A 23918-nucleotide genomic window follows, 5' to 3' on the forward strand; every position below is an offset into this window, starting at 1 on the left:
CCCCCCCATACACACACACACGAGATGCAGGTCCTTGATAGGAGATCCTTGCAAAGTGGATGGATGGGTGAGGTTGGCGCTACACGGGGGGTGGGGGGAGGCCTCTGACCAAGGGTGAACAACAGGCAGCAGGGCCGATGATGCTTTCCTGAGTCTTTCCTGTAAAGGGGCAGCATCCCCTTATCGATCAGCACCTGCCTGAGTGGACAGCGAAGTGTGGCTGGTGCTTGGGCCAGATGGGACAGGAGGCATCCTGCCAGGTGCTCATCGGATCATCCCACTGTCTAAAGCCACCCCTGTCCATCCAGCACAGGACTAACCAGCTGCCTTCCCCAGGTGTCAGCCCACCAGAGCAGATTAGAGGCCTCCACCAGGGACAGTGGCCTAGTTTTCCTCCTGGTTAATCTCCTAATTAAGCCCCCTGCTTTACCCCCCTTTTCTGGTTAATCACCTGGGCAGTGACCTAGTTGTATGCAGAATAACAGCCTGATCCCCTAGATTCCAAAGACACAAAACCATCTAGAAACCAGAGGACAAACCCCTTCCCCTCTCCCCTTTGACAAAAGCTGCGCCACGTGCAGCCCCGTCTGCCTCCCTGGCCTGGTCTCTATTGCGGCCGCAGCACTAGGCGTGGGCAGGGGAAGGGAGGCTGCTCAGCAGAGGCCCAGGGACAAGGTCCCAGGAATGTGTGGCATGGAGCTCCCACATGTGTCCCCTTGCTGCACCGCATCAGGGCACCAGGGCTAGGGCTGCATGGGTGCGGCGCCATGAGTAACAGCCCGATGGACTCTGGTTTAAATCCTGTCCCCATCATTCGTGTCGCTTTGGGTGAGCCGTGTTGCTGCCTCTCTAGGTGTTAGTTTCCTTGCTTGGAGAATGGGGATCATAACAGAAACGATCTCTTAAAATTGTAACGACGACAGTTAAGGAACGCACGGAAAGCCATCAGCACGGTGCCTGGCAGAGCAGGCTTTTCAGGAAGTAAAACAGCAGCTGCTGCTGTCATCAGCTTCACCTTCACCCGAGATAACGGGGCACGCTCCTCATCAGACCCCAGAGAAGTCAGATGGGGCAGGATATCCACAGCCAGTGACTTGCGTTTTGTCGTCTTGGTGGGAGGACCCCCAAGTGGAGGGGACGTGCTCAGAGTTCTCCGGCCTTTGCTTTCTCGGCAGGAGCTAGAGCGGCTGGAGGTGGAGAGGGTAGAGATGATCCGGCAGCACCTGTGCCAGTACACGCAGCTGCGGCATGAAACAGACATGTTCAACCAAAGCGTGAGTTTCCAGCCCAGCGGGACTCCTGGGCGACACGGGGCCTGGGGAGAGCCGCCTGGTGCTAGGCTGTGGCCAAGTGGCTGCTGCAAGTGAATCTGTCCTAAAGGCAGGCAGTGGACAGGTGCTGTGGCCTGGGGGTGGCCTCGTGGGCTGGGCCTGTCAGCATTGTCCTGGACGTCCGTGTGAATCCGACCCTGGCATGTGAAGTGGACTCACCTGTGAGCTGTTTCCCCGAGAAAGAAGCTCGTAACAGTTATAGTAGCTAAAGGCATTATTAAATTTCTTAAAACACAAAACAAACAAACAAAAAAACGAGTTCTAGAAATATTCAAAATACCTAAAGCTCAAGTTTTATTTGTCCTGTTCTCTGGTGGTGAATGTGGGGTAAAAGGGAGAAAGACAGCCTTTCAGGCCCTCCTGGCCTCTCATCCAGGCCTGGAGTCTGCAGGGTGAGAAGCAGAGTCGGGCTGCGTTCTGGGCTTCCCCGTTCACAGCCCTCTTCATGTGCTGTCCCTCAGATGGGCCTCCCCTGGGGCCCTGGAGCCCTCTAGAGACACTGGTCTGAGAGACACTAAGGCGAGGACAGCATGTCTCAGAGGAGATCTCCCCAGCTTGGCTGCTGTCTCTGACGTCGCCTTTTCTCTGTCTCTTGCAGACAGTTGAGCCCGTGGATCAACTGCTTCGAAAAGTGGACCCGGCCAAAGACAGGGAGCTGTGGGTCAGAGAGCACAAGACGGGCAGCATACGCCCTGTGGACATGGAGATCTAGATGGGCCTGTGCAGCTTCGGGGGGGTCCTGGTGGGGAGGGGACTGGGCTCCCACCTGGGGCCCATGCTGAGTGGATGCCCCCCACCCTCTCTCCTGGGCCACTGAGGAGAGGGCAGAGAGCTGGTGATTCCAGCAGGGTGACTCGGACGGCTTAGCTGGGGGCTCCCCCGTATTCCCAGGCCCAGAAGACAGACCCACAGCCCTGCCCTTGTCTCTGAGGCTGAAGACCCCCCGATTTCCATGCTGTGCTTGCCGCTCTGAAACAAACGAAGGCTGGAACTTTGTGGTCCCTGCCGAGTTTTGTAGGGGTCACCGTCACATGCTTGTGCCCTGGAAGCCCCAAGGCTCTTCCTCCAGCTGGCTTCCTTGTCTCCAGGGCTTTGGAGGATCAGAGGAGGGAGGTCTCTGTCTCTAAGCCAGGTGTCAGGATCAGAATCATGGGTAGAAGGTGCCATTCAGCTCACAGCCGCACCCAGAATCCTTTGCAGCCCTCCTTCTTTCTTTTTTCCCATTGCATTCTGGGAGTCCACATCTGGCTTGCTCAGCCACTGTTCATCACCAGGGGTTTTAGGAGGAAAGCTTGGCTCCTGTCTTCCCAGACCCACCATGCCTGGAGAGGTCAGGATGGAACTACCTCATTCGGCAAATTAGCCCCGAATCGGGCGCTGCGTCATGTGTCCTATGAGATCAGGCGCCGTCTGTAAAGTCTCCTCTGGAAATGCCAATCCATCCTTCCCCCAGCTGCTTCCTCCGGGAGGCCCCTGCCCCCACCCTGCCACCCCTTCCCAGTCTCATTAGAGGAAGCTTTCCAAAGTTCTCAGTTACCAAGACCTCATCCAGCTCATCCAAAGGCTTCAGGGATGGAAACAAATCAGCTCGTCTCAGAGGCCAGCAAGCTGGGGCCTGTCCGCCACTTTGCGCTCTGCACCTCTGGGCTGCCCTGGCCCGCACTCTCCCAGGCCGCCCACCACAGGCTCTTAATGGGGCCGGGTCAGTCCTACGTGGGAGATGGGTTGGGGCAAGTCTTTGTCGTCCCCCAGATGGCTCTGTCTTCTTGTATATGGCAGGGCTGGGACTGCTGTCCCTTGTATGGTTTTCTGTCACTGGTGGGCACTGGACAGGCATAGCAGACTCTCTTGTGGCCACATTGGGTTGTGGCCTTTCAGACAGCGTCCCGCCACCTTTGCTTCCAGCTCCTTCTGGACGTTCCAGAGCCCTGCACCAAACCCTTACTTGGTGACGGCACCTTCTTTCCGTCTCTCCATCTTCCAATCCCTGGAAAAGTCTGGTCTGAGTGTGACTTGGGAAGCTTTCAGTGCTGCTGTTTGGTCCAGCTCATTACTTTCTCTACCACAGCAAACACATTCTCCACCATGTCAGTCTAAAGACTCAGCCCCAAGGGCCGGGAGAAGCGTGAGCGAGGGACAGATTCTAGTGGGGAACCCGTACCCTGGAAATCCATCTTTCTCCTTCTTTGCCATTGACCACTTTGGGTTTGACCTGCACATCTGCAGTGAGGGCAGAATTCAGGAAGCACAACTCACTGGTCTTTCAGTCTTAACGTGCTAGAAACTGATGACTTACTAATCTCTAATTTTTTGGCGCCTCTATCATTGAATGAGAATTACTTTCTGATAGTTCACGTTAGAAAAATGCCTAATATACTAAAGTGAACCAAACATTGTTACTTTTCTCTTGTTCTTGAAGCATGGCAACCAAAAAGGCTGACGCAGATGAAGACCTCCTGGTGGGATCTGTCCATGGGATTCAGAACCCCTCACTCAGCCCGGATCTGGGGTTGGGTCATGACACCAGCTACCAATTTTAGAATATTATTTCCTGGTTTCTTTATGAAAAATGGGTGCTAGTGGTAATTGCTTTGTGGCTTAGTAAACTACTTTGTGGATGATTTCCAAACATTCAAAGCCAACAGCCTTGTTACTAACAAGGTGTTTTGAGTACAGTATGGCTCATTGACTCTTCCATTTCCCTCTGAGGATTCCAGAGTCCTCTCTTCATCCCTGGGATAGAGTGAGCCCTCTTGCGTCTTCCAGGGTAGCCCAAGTTGGCCCAGTTTGGGCCAGTCCGTTTTTGGAGGTCACTCTTTCCCCCTCATCCCCTCCTTCTCCTTACCCCCTTCACGTACTTCCTTTCTTTCTTCCCTCTGTTAATTCATTCATCAAGCAAGTTAAAGCCATTGGGCTACGATCTAATCTGAGGACAGCATATGGCCCTGTCATCAGGGAAGCCCATGATCTCTCGTTTTCAGGGGACTTCCGGGTCAGCAACCTTGGCATTCATATATAGGTACTCTGCAGAGTTTAAGTTTTCAGAGGTAAGTCTGTTGCGCTGATTAATCTACATTCATTTGTTCAACGAATGCTCAAGACAAACCAGGCATGCTGAGAAGTGGCGCTGTAGTTGTAAGATGGGCATTCCTCCGCTCTCCTCTATCCTCCATGTTGACGGGGAAGAGTATAATAAGAGCATTGTGCGCTCTCCACGCTTAACCCTCTGGGATTCTTTATTATAAATATAAACTACCGTCGTGAGGCATTTACCTATTGGATGGAAGGTAGACAGCAACAAGATTTTAATCACCTGGTCACCAGACCCTCACGGCCCATATCCAACTCGAATTTCAGAAATTTCTTTGTTTGCTTTAAATAACTCTTTACAAATGAGGGCTGGGCACGGTGGCTCATGCCTGTAATCCCAGCACTTTGGGAGGCTGAGGTGGATGGATCACGAAGTCAGGAGATCGAGACCATCCTGGCTAACACAGTGAAATCCCATCTCTGGTAAAAATACAAAAAATTGCCCAGGCGTGGTGGTGCGTACCTGTAGTCCCAACTACTCGGGAGGCTGAGGCAGGAGAATTGCTTGAACCTGGTAGGCGGAGGTTGCAGTGAGCCGAGATCATGCCACTGCACTCCAGCTTGGGCGACAGAGCAAGACTCCATCTCAAAAAAATTAAAAATAAATAACTCTTTACAAATAGGGAAGTGAAGCCCAAGGGTACCCAGTGAGGCTGTGAGGCTGTGAAATGGCCAGTGAGTTAAGAGCAGGGTTGGAGTCGACAGTCCAGACCCCTATCCGTATGAACAGGGGCCCCTTTCTGGTTGAAATCAAGATTAGGATGCAACTGAGAGAATAAAAGACTGCACTTTGGAGTGGCAAGCACGCTATCTGGGTTGTTGTTTTGTTTTGTTTATGTCTTGGTGCTGAGGTGAGGACTTAGCTGGGTTTATTCAAAGTGAGTGAGTCTGGGCTATTCTTGAGAACCTCCATTCCCTTTCTGAGAACAAGTCAGCCCCTTCTACCTGCCTCCACCCAAGAGACTGATGCACAAGATCTGTTTGTGAAAGCCTGATTTAAAAAGAAGAAAAAAAAAATCCTTAAGCCAAATGGTGTTCCAAGTTGGTTGCCATGAGAACCTCCAGGAAGAGCCACTTGTTACCCTCTATTCTTTCTAGTGCTTTCCATCAGTGGCAACATGTAGGCCACTTGGACTGTGGAGATGGTGGCCCTGAGATTCTGTCAGTGGAAACATCCTGGGCCTCCTTTCTACCTCCACTCAGCGCCCTGTTGGCCAAGGAGAATTTCTGCGGTGGGAGGCAGTGCTCCGCTGGTCAGGGTTGATAAACAGCCAGGCACACCGCAACAGTGTACCAACGAATTCATCAACCAGAGGTTTGTTTCCCTACTCTATGTGAAAACCAATCAATTACTAGATGAGTGGATGGATGCATAAAAATCTGGGCTGAGCCAAAGTCCCTTTTGGAAATACAAGCCATGAAATTCGAAGGACATGAGAGACCTTGGCTTGTTTAGGTGATTTTACTTCCAGCTGCAGGTAGTCTTGACGAGGAGCGTATAGACAGAAGGCTAGAGATGTACTCCTTGTGTAGGTAGGAGAGAGCACTTCTCATGTTAAGTGGGGTACAGATCGGCTGCCCGCCCACAGATCGGCTGATAGCCTGGATGTCGTCTTATCCCCATAATCCTTCCATCCCTACAAGGCCCATCGCCACCACCTTTTCCCAGGTTTGTTGAGGTATGATTGATATCCAGTAAAATTCACCCTTTGGAAATATACAGTTCTGTGAATTTTGACAAATTTATTGTCTTGTGACCATCACCAAGATCAACCTGTTTTTATCACTCCAAAAAATTCCCTCCTCCTGCCCTCTTTTCCTGGCAACCCTGATTGATTATCTGATCCTATATTTGCCTTTTCTAGAATGTCATATAAATGGAGTCACACTGATGTAGCCTTCTGAGTCTGGCATCTTTCCCTCAGCTTAATGCTTTTGAGTCATTCACGATGTATGTGTGGTTTGTTCCTTCTCGTTGCCAGGAAGTATTTCATTGCATGGATGCACTACTCTGCTTCTTTATTTTTACACTGAGCCATTTGCCCTGGAAGTTCTTGGCCCAGGGTCTTCAACTTGTTTGCACGACCACTTCCAGCTTGCTGCTTCCTTCGGCTCCCCAGGCTCCTCCTCCAAATGCCAGCTGTGACCACAAGCTGTTCTTAGAGCTCACCTTCGCCTTTTTGGCTCGTGGTAGGTTTTTGGTAGTACAGAAAGAAGCCAGGGATGGGAGGGGAAGGGATGGATGGGTGCTCAATTGCTGCTCACGTCTGCTGCAACCTGAAGCCTGCATCTCAGCCAGTAGATCTGCTCCCTTCTGGGACCCAGGCTTCAGTGTCACACGGTCCTTGGCGTGTATTGGGTGTTGGGGGCTTTGAAAGGCGGGCAGCAACAGCATGGACAAGAAGGCTGGGGCTGGCCCTGGGGCTTATCACGATGCTTTCCTGGATCTGTTGCTTCATCTGCAAGCTGAGGGTGTGTGTTCTAGATGAGTGTCTCAGGCCACCGGCAACTGCAAGTACCTCCTCCCCTTCTCGTTTCCAATGATGTACCCTGTACACGTGTTCATGCTATCTCTGGCTCTCATCTGCACAGTCGTGCATAGAATTGCCTCATGTCCTGGTGAGAGAGAGAGAGACACGCCTTGGCACTTTTCCAATCGCTAAAATTAAGAGTTTTATGAGCTGTTAAGAATGAGGTAGTTTCTCCTAGGACCCCCAAAGAAAGTGCAAGTAATGACCTTCTGAAGGTTGGGTCTCCTTCACCAATCTTTGATAGTATGTTCTGGAGTCCACTCCCCAGGAACCAGGACAGGTGTGAAGATGGAGTCTTTGTCGCAGCGGGAGCCTCGCTCCGCTGGTGGTTACAGAGCCTGGCCTGTGCCTGCACCCCACTGGATGGTGGTATGTGGTGGCAGGGACAGGACCACATCCAGCTAAGGCCAGACCAGGCTGAGTGTGACCCCTGAGGTAAACAATCCTCTAAGCTATGTCTTGTTCATGCCCCCTGCTCAGTGGAAGGTGAGCCCCGAGACCAGTTGGGTACCTCTCTATGCGAACCAGAGACATTTCTGGATCCAGAGCAGGTGAAGATTAGGGCCAGGAAGCCTGAGCCCCCGGGTCCTCAAGCTAGGGAGCCAAGGAGGCTGCCAGGACTCTGCTGGGTGGAATTTTGCCAGGGAGGACTCTTGTCTCCCTCTCAGGAGTATTTCCATTGAGGCTTTCCTGGAGGTGAAGAAGCAATTCCCGTTGCAGCAGGTTAGAGCGAGAATCAGACAGCAAAAACCAGTTCGCTTCTCCCCACGTTCTAAATGCCGGGACATGGCTGTCAGGAGGCTTTGCTGGAAGGTGTCTCTGGGGGTGACGTGAGCTTGGAGTGATGGCCTTTGGAGCTTGCGTGTGGTGTTCGGGACTGTTCCTTGGTGTTTGAGGGAAACTTTAGTGAGATTGCAGTGGAATGTAAAGAGGTCAGGGCACGTGGGTGCTCTCTCAGGGTGGGGTGACTTGGAGACCTAGAGGGAAAGCCTGCTATGCAGGGGGAGGGCACAGGACTGGCCCTGCTCTGCTGCCTCCTTTGTCCCATAACCTGAAGTTAAGTCACATCCCCATGCACTCATCTGTCAAGTGGGGATACCTCCCTTCCAGCATCACCTGCATTAGACGGGCTGTCGGGAGTCGTGGGTTCCAGGCAGCTGTGTGGACCCAGGGACAGACATTCAAAGGGACGCCAGCCATCCTTGGTGACAGGGGCCCCAACTTAGCATCCCTTCCCTTCCCTTAAGAAGGAGATGAGCAGGGACAACCCCTTCACAGACACGAGCACATCGGCAAACCCTATGAGAGTGTAATTTTCTAACAAAATAAACTTGCTTGTTTGATCTGTTTTCTGTAACTTTTGCTAAATACTTTATACATTTTTCATGTTAAAGAGCTGTGTCTCCCGCCAGCACTTCTCCCCCCGGTGTGAATGTGTGTCCTCCACATTGTATATCCTTCCACCCTCTGGCTGCCTAGATCAGTAAATACAATTGATGTAATATAATTTATAAGTAACACTGTTGAAACCCTGATCCCAGTGGAGGCTGTAACCCACCTGCCCCCGCCCCCCTCCAACCCCTGTTACTGCATTTGTGTGTATTAATGCTGAAGAATTAAATGTTTAAAGAGTTTAAATTTTGAAGGCGTTTGCTATATACAGTTGTCCTGCATTATTATAAAGAGTTTTCAGGAAGTTAAATCCCATCTCGTTTTTTCTTCTTCAGCTCCGTGTGTATCCTCGAGATGCTTAGATTCATCCCATGTAAAATAAACTATCCAGAGACACTGGGTCCCCCTAGGCGACCCTCTTTCCTGGAGGGCTGCCACATTCTCCATGTGACCTGTCTTGGCATTCCTCCCAGGCTCTTGAGATTGGTGGTGATTTCACCTCCGATGACTTAGTGGGAGACAAAGGGCATCTGGACACTGGCGCCCAAATGGATGCTATGCTCCTGGCCTCAGGCCCCTCCCCCTGGTGACTTCCTGTCTCTGTGGGTTCCAGCCCTCTGCTTCCCTCCTGTCTCTAGAGCTCCTGGCTGTTTATTTTCTCATCCATCCATCCGTTCATATATATATATATATAGAGAGAGAGAGAGAGAGAGAGAGAGAGACAGAGTCTTGCTCTATCACCCAGGCTGGAGTGTAGTGGCATGATCTCAGCTCACTGCAACCTCTGCCTCCCAGGTTTAAGTGATTCTCCTGCCTCAGCCTCCTGAGTAGCTGGGACTACAGGCATGCCCCACCTTGACTGGCTAATTTTTGTATTTTTAGTAGAGAGGGTTTCGCCATGTTGGCCAGGCTGGTCTCGAACTTCTGACCTTAGGTGAGCCGTCCGCCTCGGCCTCCCGAAGTCTTGGGATTATACGCGTGAGTCACCAAGTTCAGCCCCATCCATTTATTCATTCAATAATTACTGAGCATCTGGTATATACCAGACACTGCTCTAGGCCCTGGGAACACATCAGGGAGAGCCCTGATGTGCTTACATTCTAGCAGACAAAAACAATAGACCTACTACATTCTGTGATGTGGCTGTGGACGGTGTTAAGTGTTGTGGAAAAGAAAAACAGGACAGGGTGAGGGTGGGTATGTTGCAGTATTCAATAGGGTCATTTGAGTGGCCTCATTGAGAAGGTGGTCTTTGATCAAAGACAAGGAGACCTGGGAGGGACCCTAGAAGGTCACCGGAGGAGAATGTTCCAAGCAGAAGAGATGCTCATGTTTCTGAGGCCAGCCTGGCTGGAGTGGAGGGAGTGAGGAGGGAAGAGCAGATGAGGAATGTGGAAGGCTGCCACGTTCTTCGAACGACTGTCTCAGCGTTCCCCCCAGGCTCTTGGGATTGGTGATGATTTTACCTCTGATGACTTAGCAGAGAGACAAAGGGCACCCGCCCCTTTTCGTCCCTTCTTGGGGGTGCCAAAGGGCACCTGCAAGAAATGGTGGATTGAGGGCCAGTGCTGCCTGTTGCAGGCTTTTGGCTTTGACGGGGAGGAGTGGGCAGGCATCGTGTATGACCTGATTTCATGGCTGTGGGGCTCACTGCGGGGCTGTAAGGGGACAAGAGCAGAAGCAGAAAGAGCTGTTAGGAGGCAGAGGTGACGCTGCCTGCCTGAGGCAGGTACAAGGGAGGCAAGAAGAATGGTCTGGTTCTGGCTGCACCTTGAAGGTAGAGTCAAGATAATTTCTTGATAGATTGGAGAGGGTTGTGACTGAAAGAGAAACACTGAGAATGACGCCAAGAACCTCAATCCAAGTCATCAAAATGATGGATTGTCACTTTCTGCCATGGGGACAGCTGTGGGAGGAGGGTCCTTCCCCATTCTCTGTCTCCCCCGCCACCTTCTCCATACCCCCTTTTCCCTCTCAATGCAGACTTCTCTGCAGGTGCTGGCTCCAAGTCAGAGGGCAGGAGGGTCATCTTGGCCTTCAGCTCATAAAAGGCAAGGTCGAGCAATGGGGAAAGGGTGGGGTCTGGGTCCCAGCTAACAGCCGAGGTGGAGCTCCTGCTTGAGGGGACAGGGCCAGCTTCTGGGAAGCATCTTTCAGTGCAGCGAGGAGAGCGAGATGCAAACTGGGATCCTCTGCCTGGAGATGAAGCCTTCTCCTCTGGAGAAGTCTTTGGGGTTTGGGAGAGCTTATGGCCCCAGCTCAGACTTAACAAATCGTCTCACAATACATCATCTCCAACAGCTTGTTTGGCTAAGGAGCATAAGCTCTCCCTCTGATAGAAGATGTTTATGCAGGTTTTCAAACAAACCTCCAGGTCATGACCCCTTGCTCTGAGCATCAACACAGCTGCCTGCGATCCCCTGAGGCCCCTCCTGGGCACAGCAACCTGGAGAATGTGGACTGTACCAGGCTGCTTCCGACCTGGGTCCAGCTCCTTCCTCCTTGTGCCTGGAGAGGACAGCAAAGACTGGAGGGCTCTGGCTGCCTTCTGCCTCGCCCAGGGCCTCTTTCATTGCCATGGCAACCCCACATCCTCACCTACTTGTCCTCTAGGCTCAGGCCTCCTGTGATGTAGACAAAGGAAGCCTAAACAGACAGCCTGGCAGACCTGGACTTTCCTTCCTCCTGGCATTGCCATTTAGCAACCATGTGACCCCAGGCTGGCGACGTGCCTTTGGGAGGCCCTACGTCTCACCTGTAACACTGGCCTCGCCTCATCTGCTGCAGGCTTGGTGTGGACAGGGCTGTGATCCAGGAGGCACTTCTAGTCGCCTCCTACTGGTGGCTCAGAGCAAGGGGCCGAGGCCTCTGACCTCACTCTCCCTCCATCCCCAGGGCTGCCTCAGGGCTGCAAGAAAGCTCTGGAAGTGAATGTGATTCCAAGGTGTGGCTTGGGCTTGCTTGGTTCGTTTGTTTGTTTGAAGGCTGGTGACTGTCCTGTTTCTAACTGCTCTTGAGAATAAATGCACACTATTGGCTGGTGAAAACCTAGATACTCCTATTCAGAAGTAATATTATCGCTGGGCGCAGTGGCTCACGCCTGTAATCCCAGCACTTTGGGAGGCTGAGGCAGGCAGATCATGAGGTCAGGAGATCGAGACCAGCCTCACCAACATGGTGAAATCCCATCTCTGCTAAAAATACAAAAATTAGCCGGGCATGGTGGTGAGTACCTGTAATCCCAGCTACTCGGGAGACTGAGGCAGGAGAATTGCTTGAACCTGGGAGGTGGAGGTTGCAGTGAGCTGAGATCGTACCACTGCACTCCAGCCTGGGCAACAGAATGAGGCTCTGTCTCAAAAAACAAAACAAAACAAAACAAAAAGCAAAAAACCAAAAAGCCTCACAAAGTGATGGAAAAAAATTTGAAAGTTCACACACACCCCCCAACATGCAGGTTTCCTGAGATATCTCTGAAACTGTAGCGTGCAGAGTGGCTGGGAGAGATGAGTCTGCCCCTCGGTGCCTGAACCTCTCGCTCCTTCCAGAGTGATATCAAGTGGGCCTGGCAGGTGGCTTTCTCCGAGCAGCAGGGACCTACCTTCCGCTGCCACTAGCCTGTTAGTAAGTAGGCTAAAATCCCTACTTTACACTTTGAGATGCAAGGCAGGCGGATCACCTGAGGTCAGGAGTTTGCGAGACCAGCCTGACCAATATGGTGAAACCTCAGTTCTACTAAAAATACACACACACACACACACAAAAATTAGCTGGGCCTAGTGACAGACACCTGTAGTCCCAGATTCTCAGGGGACTGAGACAGGAGAATTGCTTGAAACCAAGAGGTGGAGGTTGCAGTGAGCCAAGATTGCGCAACTGTACTCCGGCCTGGGCAACAGAGAGAGACTCTGTCTAAAAAAAAAAAAAAAACCCACTTTACCTGCCTGGAGACTGTGGGGTTTATTCTTCATACTTCATACCCCAGGGCAAAAAAAGACAACTCTGCATCCACGGCAGCGAGGCTGGGGTTCTGAGTGTGTCCCCTCGAGCACTGCCCTCCGCTAAGGAAAGTGCACGCCCACCCTCCCTTCCCTCTGGGTGACAAGAATCCAGGTGTGCAGCATCCTTACTAGGGTGCTTCCTCCTGCTTGATATTCCCCGCTGCGCTGCAGGGATGCAAAGCCTGCCTTTGCACAGCTCCCTGTCTCTGATCACTCAGTTATTTACCCATTCACTCAGCAAACACGTTTTCTTGCCTGCTCACTCCAAGTCCACTGCAGATGGACACCCTGCAGCCTGCCATGGAGCCGCAGATAGACTTTGTTTGGCCCACACCATGTTTGTGATTTTGTTTTTGTTTCTGTTTTTGTTCTCTTGTTTTTATGAGACGGAGTCTTGCACTGTCGCCCAGGCTGGAGTGCAAGAGTGCGATCTCGGCTCACTGTAACCTCTGCCTCCTGGGTTCAAGCGATTTTCCTGCCTCAGCCTCCCAAGTAGCCGGGATCACAGGCACCCGCCACCACGCCCCGCTAATTTTTTGTATTTTTAGTAGAGACAGGGTTTCACCATGTTGACCAGGCTGGTCTCGAACTCCTGACCTAGTGATCCACCCTGCTTGGTCTCCCAAAGTGCTGGGATTACAGGCGTGAGCCATCGCGCCCAGCCGTGTTTTTTTAAATTTCAAATTAATTGCCAACGTTGAAAAGTGTCGAAATTGCATCAAAAATTCTGATTTCTGGATTTCTCTTGACTAATTAAAAAAAAAAAATCTCACGTTCCCCTGCGACCACGTTCGCTGGCAGCCCCTTCCCGAGGTGACACAGGCCTGGCTGCCCCCTGTTGGTCCCTGCAGGCAATTCACCTTCACTCCCTGTGACTGATGGGCAATAACAAAACGAGTGTTTGGCATTAGCCGTGTGCCAGGTTCTAAGTGTGTCGCACATATTGACTCACATCAGCCTCACAATGACAGTGTGGTAGATGCTATGATGCCCATTTATTCAAGAAAGGCTTAATGGGGGCCCAAGCCTATCAGGTTCTGGAAATGGAAATGGCATCACAGACAAAATCCTATCCTTCCTGGAGCTTTCATTCCGGTGAGAGGACATGGGGCGTGCCGAAGACAGTGGGGGGTGTGCTATTATAGATAGAGGGTCAGTATAGGCCTGGCTGAGCAGGTGACATTTAAGCAGAGACGTGACTGCAGTGAACAGTTAGAAGAGTGTCCCAGGTGGAAAGAGGTGAAGAAACATGCCTGGGGCCACACGGCTAGTTAAGTAGCCAAGCTGGGACTTGAACCCATGCTGGCCCCAGAGCCTGTGCTCCTAACCACTGCATTCTAGGGCTTGAAATGTCAGCCCTGCCCCAAGATGCTCAGAGTGAGTGAGGAAGAGAAACAGGGAACGTGGCTGCCATTAGAGGGCTGGGGCTGGGGGTGCAGGAGGCCCCAGCTCTGAAGGTTCCAACTTCCTGTCCTGTTCTAGTATCCTCCCAGGAGGCCGAGATGAATTGCCTGCCTGCCCTGGGCTCTTTATTTTAATCTCAGTAGGGTTCTGGGAGCACCCACCCACCTCCACAAAGCTCCTGGGCCCCTCCTCCCTTCAAGGATTGCGAAGAACTGGTCGCAAATCCTCCTAAGCCACCAGTATCTCCATCTTCAGCTCACACCAGCCCCGAGCGCCAGCCTGCGGCCAGGGGACCGCGCACGTCCCACCCACCCAGCGACTCCGCAGCCGCTGCCCACTCTTCCTCACCCATGGGGAACAGCAAAAGTGGGGCCCTGTCCAAGGAGATCCTGGAGGAGCTGCAGCTGAACACCAAGTTCTCAGAGGAGGAGCTGTGTTCCTGGTACCAGTCCTTCCTAAAGGACTGCCCCAGCGGCCGCATCACCCAGCAGCAGTTCCAGAGCATCTACGCCAAGTTCTTCCCTGACACTGACCCCAAGGCCTATGCCCAGCATGTGTTCCGCAGCTTCGATTCCAACCTCGACGGCACCCTGGACTTCAAGGAGTACGTCATCGCCCTGCATATGACCTCCGCGGGCAAGACCAACCAGAAGCTAGAGTGGGCCTTCTCCCTCTACGACGTGGATGGTAACGGGACCATCAGCAAGAACGAAGTGCTGGAGATCGTCATGGTCAGTCTCCCCTCTCCCCTTCTGGCTGGGCGGCGCCGGGGTCCCTTGGGGCTGGGGGCCCCTTGCTGCAGAGTGAGTGGAGCTGTGGGTGGAGCGGGGGATTCAGGCCACTGGCTCTGAGAGCCTGGTGCTCCAAGAGGCTGATATTGATAGAGGGGTGGGCACTTACCCACAGCTTCGTTGTCTTCCTGAAGCAGAATCTGAATGTTTCCTAATACAGCCATGTTATGCTTTGCTTCACGATGTTTGGGTCAGCTATGGACCATATATACCACTGTGGTCCCGTAAGATGGTAATGGAGCTGAAAACTTCCTATTGCCTAGTGATGTCATAGCACAGTTACTTTATTTTTCAAATGCGTTTAGTGTAGCCTGAGTGTATCTATAAAGTCTGCAGTAGTGGCCGGTAATGTCCTAGTTCTTCACATTCACTCGCTACTCGCTTACTGACTCACCCAGAGCAACTCCCAGTCCTGCAAGCTCCACTCATGGTAAGTGCCCTAGACAGCTCTACCATTTCGTATCTTGGTGTTTTGTTGTTGTTGTTGTTGTTGTTGTTGTTTGAGATGGAGTCTCACTCTGTAGCCCAGGCTGGAGTGCAATGGTGCAATCTTGGCTCACTGCAACCTCTGCCTCCCGGGTTCAAGCAATTCTCCTGCCTCAGCCTCCCGAGTAGCTGGGATTACAGGGGCACACCACCACGCCCGGCTAATTTTTGTATTTTTAGTAGAGACGGGGTTTCACCATGTTGGTCAGGCTGGTCTCGAACTCCTGACCTCAGGCAATCTACCCACCTCAGCCTCCCACAGTGCTGGGATCTACAGGCATGAGCCACAGTGCCTGGCCCATTTTTTATCTTTATACTGTATTTTTACCACATGTTTAGCTGTGTTTAGATGTGCAGATACTTACCACCGTGTGACAACTGCCTGCAGCACTCAGGACAGTCACGTGCTGCACAGGTTTGTAGCATCGGAGCAAAAGGCTGGACCGTGGAGCCCAGGGATGTGGTAGGCTCTGCCATCTGGGTTTGTGCGAGGACTCTCGATGACGTTCCCACATGGAAATTGCCTAAAGATGTGTTTCTCGGAATGTGTTCCTGTCTCTGAGCGACACATGACTATATTTACTTTTTTTTTTCTTTCTCTCCATCCCTTGTTTCTTCCTTCCTTTATTAAAATCTCCTTCGAAATTTTCGGCAGTACACATTCAACTTGAATCGCTGTTCATTCTAAACACACAATATGCTTCAAATATAAAGTAGAAAGAGGTCAACGTTGGGGGCATGAACTCTGAGTTCTAGTTCTCGTGTTCTCCCCAGCGTGGGGCGGATCGCCTGTACCACCCTTGAGCCCGCACTTGCCGTGCACGGCGTGGCTCCCCGGCTCCTGACAGGTTCCCTGTGAGGCGTACACGCTTCCACATGGTTCCCAACACGCCTTCTCCCCCGTCCATCCTGCCCTCGTGTCAGATCCTTTGTTGTGAAAGTAGTGGCAAAAACCACAATTACTTTTCCACCAACCTCGTAGGTGTCTTGAAAATAGTTTATCTAATGTATAAGTAACTCATGAAATTTAGAAACCTAGGCAAAAGAGATTAAAAATTGCCTCATCCAAGGAAAACATCTAAGGAAAACTTTTCTTAGTATATCGGTATATACCTTTTCAGTCTTTTACCTATATACTTTTAAACAATGTTAAAGCTATGATATATTCACATACGATTTTTATCATACATTTTTCAGTTATTCTTTTATCATGAGTGTCTTCCATATCATTACATATTCTTCCAAAACAGTTTTTTTTGTTTTTGTTCAGACAGAGTTTCACTCTTGTCGCCCAGGCTGGAGTGCAGTGGCATTATCTCAGCTCACTGCCACTTCTACCTCCCAGGTTTGAGCAGTTCTCCTGCCTCACCCTCGAAAGTAGCTGGGATTACAGGCACCCGCCACCACTCCCAGCTAATTTTCGTATTTTAGTAGAGACAGAGTTTCGCCATGTTGGCCAGGCTGGTCTCAAACTCCTGACCTCAGGTGATCTGCCCACCTCGGCCTCCCAAAGTGTTGGGATTACAGGCGTGAGCTTCTGCACCCAATCTCTTCCAGAACACTTTTAATAGCTGCTTGGAATTCTGGCTTATGGAAATGTGGAAATTATTGAACATTCCTGTGTTTTTGGACATTAGGTTGTTTCCATTTCTCTCCTATTATACCAGTTCTAATTTCTTTCATTTGATTTTTTTTTTATTTATTCTTTTTCAATCCCCCTGCCCCTGCCACTTGCTTTATTATTCTAATTCCATTCCTGTTAGTAGAGACTGTTGTTCAGATGTTATATAACTTTGTATGCATTTGTAATCATGCCTTCATTTGCATTATTACAAATGCACAAAAATTTTCCACCCTTATTAGGAGAAACCATAAATAAAACAGCAAAGTGTGCGGCTTGTGGTCCATGGGCTTATCCTCAATGCTCAGGTCGGGCCTCCCATTCCGGCAGGCGTGTGTCTCCCTCATTGTTATCTTGGCACAGCCTGCAGAGAAAGCTCCCTCGAATTGGCTATGGGGTCTCTGGGTGGCCTGGGACAGGGACTAAGTCTTCAGAGCGGCATAAACAATGCGGGGCCCAGCAGAAGCCTACAAATGGATACTCCTTGAAGAAAAGTAGGAGGAAAGGGAGGAGGGGGAAATGAGGGAGGGAGAGAGGGAAGGTGGAAGTCAGGAAGGAAAGAGGGTGAAGCAAGGGGAAGGAAAGAAGGAAGGGAGGGAGGAGAAGGAGAGGAGGAGAGAAAGGAAGAAAGAAGAAAGAAAAGGGAGGGAGGGAGAGGCCATCAATGGCTGGGGCTGTGCAAGGTGGCAGAAGGCTCTGCTATTCATACAAGTTCACGGGCAGAGCACTGACTGGGGGAGTCACGAGTGAAGCATTCTAGTCCCAGCTCTGACTCCAACTAGCGGTGTTGCTGTGGGAAAACCATTTTACCTTCCTGGGCCCAGGGTGAGGATTTGATTATTTTTGCAGCCCTTCCCGAGGCCCTGAAGGTCTGTCCCTCTGTGTTGGAAGTGGGGTGGGCAGGCAATCACTCCCGGCTTCTGGCTGGCACACCTGCACATGGTACCCAAGGTCCTGCACAGACGGATAGGAGTGTAGGAACCACCTACACTTGCATCCAGCTCAGGACTCTGAGTGCTGCCAGTGAGGCCACTGCCCTGGGCTGCTGGCTTTGGTCTCCTTACTCCTTTTTCCGGCACCAGGGGGCTGAAGGGGAACTTCTCAAAGCTATCGACCTTTCCTCCAGGATAATTTCACAGCCATTGTTGTCCCTGCCTGACCTGCTCACAAGTGTCTCCAGGGAGGCAGAAGGCTCTGGCCAGAGCCAGTAACCTCCCAGCTGCCATCCAACATACCTGCCTGCCCTCAGCATCCAAGGACCTACAGCCTTGGGTGTCCCTTCAGGACCCAGCCGGCGCTGGTGTTCCTGAGCCAGTGGAATCCTAGAAACTTGGAGCTGGAAGGGTGCATGGAGCCCCCTTGCCCCTTTCCCTGATCTCACAGGTCTGGGGACACTTCATGCTTCCCCTACATTGCATACCCAACTGCTTTATTAGAGGGGAGGGAGGTGAGAAGGATGGGATCCTTGAGCCCAAAGCTAAGCCTTTCGCTGAACCCGTCCTTGAGCAGAAGGTTAAATGAGGGTCTTGCTGTACCATGGGACGACCTTTGAAAAGTTCTTGTTGATGCCTCTCTCTCCCTCCCCTAGCCTTGCCCAATGCTCTCCAAGACCTTCCAGTGATAAGGAGGTGAGTGGGCTATGGCGTAACACAAGGATACCAATTCTAGAATCAAAATGCCTGGATTCAAATCTCCACTCTTCTCCTTCTAGCTGGGTGACTTCCAGCAAGTTAGTTGTCTCAGTTTTTTTCATCCATAAAATGGGGCCAATCATACCTTCTTCATATGGTTATTGTGAAGACTAGGTGTAAAAAATGTTTAGAAAAGTGACACCTAGGCCAGGCATAGTGGCCCATGCCTGTAATCCCAGCACTTTGCGGGGCCAAGGGGAAAGGATTGCTTGAGCTCAGGAGTTTGAGACCAGTCTGGGCAACATAGTGAGACCCTGTCTCTACAAAAAATTCAAAGAAACTTGCTGAGCATGGTGGTGCGCACCCGTAGTCCCAGCTACTCAGGAGGCCGAGGTGGGAGGATTGCTTGAGCCCAGCGTGTCGAGGCTGCAGTGAGCCATGATTGTACCACTGCACTCCAGCCTGGGTGACAGAGCAAGACCCCATCTGGAAAAAAAAAAAAAAAGAAAGAAAACAAAAGAAGAAAGGAGAGTGACACTTATTAAGTACTCAACAAATGTTAGAATGTTAGCCATTATTGCCATAAGTCAGTCTTACTGAGCAACTGAGGTACAGTATGAATCCAGAGGAAGAGGTTTACTCTTCTAAAACCTCTAGGCAGTAGGGTCTGAGGTAGTGATTCCCAAACTCCAACCTCAGGACTGCCGTCATATTTGCATCAGGAAGCTTTTTCTTTCTTATTTTCATTTTTTTAAGTAAGTGAAGTTAATATGTTTACATGGTTAGAAAATCACAGTACAGAAAGGTACAAAATAAGCGAAAGTCTTGTTTGTCTCTTCCCTGAATTCCCTGTCCATTATGAGGGCCTCCAAAATACAGATGCCCAGGTCCTACGCCCAGGAATTTTGATTCAGTAGATCAGGTGGGGGCCTGTACATCTGTATTATAACTGCTGTCTGCTCCCACGGGCTGGTCGGGCACTGAGAGAGGGACATTGTGATGGAGGTGACCCAAAGTCCCTGATGTGTCTTCCATAACGTTTGTGCCATTTTACATTCCCAGCAACAGTGGACCAGGGTTCCCTTGTCGCCACACCCTTGCCAATGCCTGTTATTTCTTGTCTTTTTTATTACAGCCATTCTAACAGGCATGAGGTGAGATCTCATTGTGGTATTGATTTATGTTTCCCTGGTGATCAGTGATGGGTTTCTTGATACCTGCTGGCCACTTGTACGTCTTCTTTGGAGAAATGTCTGTTTGGGTCCTTTGCCCATTTTCTTTTCTTTTTTTTTTTTTAAATAGAGTTTTGCTCTTATCACCCAGGCTGGAGTGCAATGGCATGATCTTGGCTCACTGCAACCTCCGCCTCCCAGGTTCAAGCAATTCTCCTGCCTCAGCCTCCCAAGTAGCTGGGACTACGGGCATGCACCACCACACCGGCTAATTTTGTGTCTTTAATAAAGATGGGGTTTCACCATGTTGGCCAGGCTGGTCTTGAACTCCTAACCTCAGGTGATCTACCTGCCTCAGCCTCCCAAAGTGCTGGGATTTACAGGCGTGAACCACCACGCCCAGCCTCCTTTGCCCATTTTTCAATTGTGTTATTTGTTCTTTTGCTATTGAGTTGTAGGAGTTCCTCATATATTATATACAATGTATATATTATATATAGAAAGAGACAGGGTCTTGCTCTGTCACCTAGGCTAGAGTTCAAAGGTGCAAAAACGGCTCACTGCAGCCTAGAACTCCTGGGCTCAAGCAATCCTCATCCTCCCATGTAGCTGGGACTGTAGGCATGCCCACCACCTCTGCTAATTAATTTTCTCTTGTAGAGATGGAGTCTCACTTTGTTGCCCAGGCTGATCTCAAATTCCTGCCCTCAGGTGATCCTCCTGCCTCGTCCTTCCAAAGTGCTGGGATGACAGACGTGAGCCACCGCACCTGGCCCCTTATGTATTTTTGATATTAACCCCTTATAAGATACATGGTTTGCAAATGTTTTCCCGCATTCCATAAGTTCACTTTTGATTTGTTCATTGTTTCCTCTGACGTGGAGAAGCTCTTTAGTGTGATGTCATCCCGTTCATTTTGGTTTATGTTGCCTGCGCTTTTGGTGTAATATCCAAAAAATTACCATCAAGACCAGCATCAAGAAGCTTTTCCCCTGTTTTCCTCCAGCAGTTTGACAGTCTGAGGTCTTATGTTTAAGTCTTTAATCCATTTTGAGTAGATTTTTGTGTACAGTGTAAGATGTGGATTTTCCGGGATTGCCAACCCCTTCAAGTTCCTCCTAACGAGTTCTTTCTTTCTGTTTGGTACAGGCTATTTTCAAAATGATCACTCCCGAGGACGTGAAGCTCCTTCCAGAGGATGAAAACACGCCGGAAAAGCGAGCTGAGAAGATCTGGAAGTACTTCGGAAAGAGTGATGATGGTGAATTCCTTTTCCTTCATTGCCTTTGATTTTTCAACCATGGGCTATTCCCTGGGAACCCCAACAAGATTTATTCTTCTGAGTCACAGTGTCCAGGCAGGACGGGGACACCTCATTCCACTGTATATTTTTAGAGCTATCTGAAGGGTTCGACAGGGAATGGCCTTAAGGGTGAGCGGGAGCCAAAACTGTTTTCTGTACAATTAGAACAAGAGCAAAACTTCAGCTCACCCTACCTTTGAATTAATTTCAAGTCCCAAGTCAGTGGGATCTAAATTGCTATGGTTTTACTTTAGGAAGTTGGGTTGGGTCCTCTGAGAAACACCACCAAGATAGGATTAGATTTAAATGAGATTGCAAGAGATTTATGGGAGGAACGGCTGACGAAGGAAAACAGGTAGGAATCGAGAGAAGGCTGGGAAAGCCATCAGACTGCCAAGAAGATCTGACCCCTGGCAGGGAGAGAGGGGAAGAAAGGAAGGTTGGGAAAGAAAGGAAGGTTAGCTGAGTAATGCCCGAGACAGTGCATTCTGAGGAAGTGTTGACAGAGTCGACGGGGTGTCCTCGGTGTCCCTGTCAGTCTTGGTGCTCCTGCCCTGTCAGTCAGTGGCAGGAAGCAGCCCTCAGGAAGCGTGATCCTGCATTGTAGGCAGTGATGGACTCCAGCCCTCGGCTGCTGGGGCTGTGTGTCTGTGATGCTCATGGCCAACACAAGAAGGATGCGGTAAAGGAGCTGGTATTAGGCTGGGGCTGCAAACACATGTGGCTGGAGGGGCAGGAATGATGAAACCAAGTCATGTGGCCAGTAATCTACAAGCAGTGCGGATTGGCAAACGGCACTGGGTGCACCTCGGGTCTGATGGCTTCCAGCATATTCCATGTGGGAATATGGAACCCATGGTTGAGACATCATCTGATTTTTTTTTTTTAACAGAAGCCAGCCATGGAGATTTAAAAAATGCAATGTGTCTCAATTGATAAAACATAGCGTGGCCCAAACACATTGAAGGGTCCTGTATTAACCCCTTTGGTGACCTCTGGAGGCAGTCTCCTACCAGGGTCAGGAAGAAAAACCCGAGCAGGATGCTAAATAAGGGCAGAGAGAAATGATCCTGCTCCTCCTAATCTGCCAACAAATGATGAAATAAGAGAAGCACGAAGGTCATTGGGGTAGGAGGGACATAGCACACAGAATTTAAGGAGGCGCTCGTTCTCAGGGATCAACAATGCACTCACAGGACCTGAGAGTGAGTGCCTCCTTAAATTCAGGCCTTGGTACTTTACCCACCTTTCCCTCGTCGGCCCTGATTGGCACCTCTCCTCTGAGCACTTTCTCCTCCTTGCAGACATTGGCTGCCAAGATGCCTTCTTTCGGCACTTCGCCCACTGGCTCCTTAATTGGCTTCCTGACCTCCCTCTGGGTCTGTTCATATGTCAAGCCCTGTGTTCTGCTTTTTGCTCATCTGGAAACTGCCCCAGTGAACACCCCAGGAGGACATGATGTCAGAGGCTGACGTGTTACTCCTGTTTGTGACACACTGTCCGTGTTTCCACATGGCCCATCGGGAGACAATGCCTCACGGCAGAGTCAGGCTTTGATGGTGGGAGTTTCAAGCTCTCTGTGGGGTGGCTGGGATATTAAAACCCAAGACTTATGCAGGAAACCATCACTAGATCCTAACCCAGAAGGGATTAAGGGTATCCAAAAACGCCCAGAGCGTAAGTCAGAAATCACATTCAGTTCAGCAAAGCTTTGTTGAGCACCGACTCTGTGCTAGGCACTGTGAACATACAACAGAAAGGAGCATCTGTCTCATGCAAGAGGTATTTCTGTGTGTGACTGCCTTCCCCGCCAGATCAACCGTTTCCCAGGGAGGGACTTCATCTCATGCTCTTCTATTGTACACCCCACCTCCGCTCCCTGCGGGGACCTTGGCTCCAAGCACAGTAGCATCTGGGCCCAGGACCATGCATTTAACTGGACTGATCTGAATACAGTAAATCACCTGATAAAACACCAGAAAACCGGGTGTGGCTGCAACAAGGCTGTCTCAGTCCTGATCCCGAATAAGGAGGCAGATGAGACTGGGGGATGCAGGGATGGATGCATAGGAAGGGGTCTTGGTGGAGTTGTCAGCCAGGAATCAGGGGCTGCCTGTGTGCTACAGGTGCCAAAGAGACCTCTCTGCAAGCCACACTCCCCCTGGCGTGATCTCATTGGGCCCCTCACTTCTCACCCCTATGTCTCTGGGGATGTTGTTCCCTGCTTCTCAGCTGAGACTCTGGGCCTGACACCTAGATTGTTTTGCTATGCTCAGAACCCCAGAAGCTCCTCCTAAACTTGATCCTTGAAACTTGAGCTAATACAGAAAATAGAATAACAATTAATAGTTATTCATTATTGAAGTATTTAATAACCAGCAAGGCAGGGGCACCGGCTGATCGGAAGAGGCACATAGCACAAGATTGGCATCTCGGGGCCCCTTCCAGTGCCAGTCATTCACTGCCTTTTGCTGGTCCCCAGGGAGCTCCAAGGGTCATGGGAAAGGAGGTGGGTATCTGGATCAGGGTGGGAGAGGGTGGGAGAATATTGAATACTCAGGGCCACTGAGTATTCAATATTTTCATAATAGATACATTCACACTGGGAATACTGGCTGGATGTCAGCCTCATCGCAGCTTGCTTGGCTATCAATCCTGGCTGTTTTATGTATGTATATATTTTTTCCCAATGCACAGATAAACTTACGGAGAAAGAATTCATCGAGGGGACCCTGGCCAATAAGGAAATTCTGCGACTGATCCAGTTTGAGCCTCAAAAAGTGAAGGAAAAGATAAAGAATGCCTGATGCCAACTGTTGAGTTGTCCTCCCTCCACCCACCACTCACACGACACCCGTGAGCGCGTGTGCGCACACACACACACATGCACACATCCACCCCAGGGCCAAGAGAAAGGCCTGCACACAAGCCCACAGCACAGCTCCCTGCCAAACTGAAGCATCTGTAGTGACCCACTGGTTCCTTCTTCCTGAGTCTTCAGCGTCCCTCCCATCATCCCCGGTCCCACCCCTCCCTCTGCCCACCAGCCCATGGCCCTGTGCTAATCCCTGGATTAGGCCATAGGAGTCCTAAGTGTCACCCTGCTCTAAGCTCCTTTGTGGAGTGCTGGGTAAGCAGTTTCCAATAAATGTAAGCTGAGCTGGG

General features: G+C 50.7%; 2 protein-coding genes across 6 annotated transcripts in view; both read left to right on the forward strand.

Annotated features, from left to right (window-relative positions):
* The window catches only part of GAS7 (growth arrest-specific 7), a 230157-nt gene extending 221503 nt beyond the window's left edge, over window positions 1–8654 (forward strand). For all 5 annotated transcript variants that reach the window (XM_011933266.1, XM_011933264.1, XM_011933262.1 and 2 more), the window contains 2 exons: window positions 1176–1274; window positions 1930–8654. In XM_011933266.1, the coding sequence (XP_011788656.1) occupies window positions 1176–1274; window positions 1930–2043 (213 nt within the window). In that variant the 3' untranslated portion in view covers window positions 2044–8654. The remainder of the gene's footprint in view (window positions 1–1175; window positions 1275–1929) is intronic.
* A 5022-nt stretch (window positions 8655–13676) lies between these two features.
* On the forward strand, window positions 13677–23918 carry RCVRN (recoverin). Its single transcript, XM_011933268.1, has 3 exons — window positions 13677–14480; window positions 20600–20711; window positions 23451–23918. The coding sequence occupies exons 1-3, from the start codon at window positions 14100–14102 to the stop codon at window positions 23558–23560; spliced, it is 603 nt and encodes a 200-aa protein (XP_011788658.1). The 5' UTR covers window positions 13677–14099; the 3' UTR covers window positions 23561–23918.

Source organism: Colobus angolensis, unplaced genomic scaffold (genome assembly GCF_000951035.1).
Source record: "Colobus angolensis palliatus isolate OR3802 unplaced genomic scaffold, Cang.pa_1.0 Scaffold125, whole genome shotgun sequence".
NCBI classification, from domain to species: Eukaryota; Metazoa; Chordata; class Mammalia; order Primates; family Cercopithecidae; genus Colobus; species Colobus angolensis.

Bases quoted from the DNA above. Each gene is read 5' to 3' on its own strand.
- RCVRN (XM_011933268.1), top strand. From the start codon at position 14,100: ATGGGGAACAGCAAAAGTGGGGCCCTGTCCAAGGAGATCCTGGAGGAG. The intron at 14,481-20,599 runs GTCAGTCTCCCC...TGTTTGGTACAG, and splicing joins AAGTGCTGGAGATCGTCATG to GCTATTTTCAAAATGATCAC. The intron at 20,712-23,450 runs GTGAATTCCTTT...CCCAATGCACAG, and splicing joins CTTCGGAAAGAGTGATGATG to ATAAACTTACGGAGAAAGAA.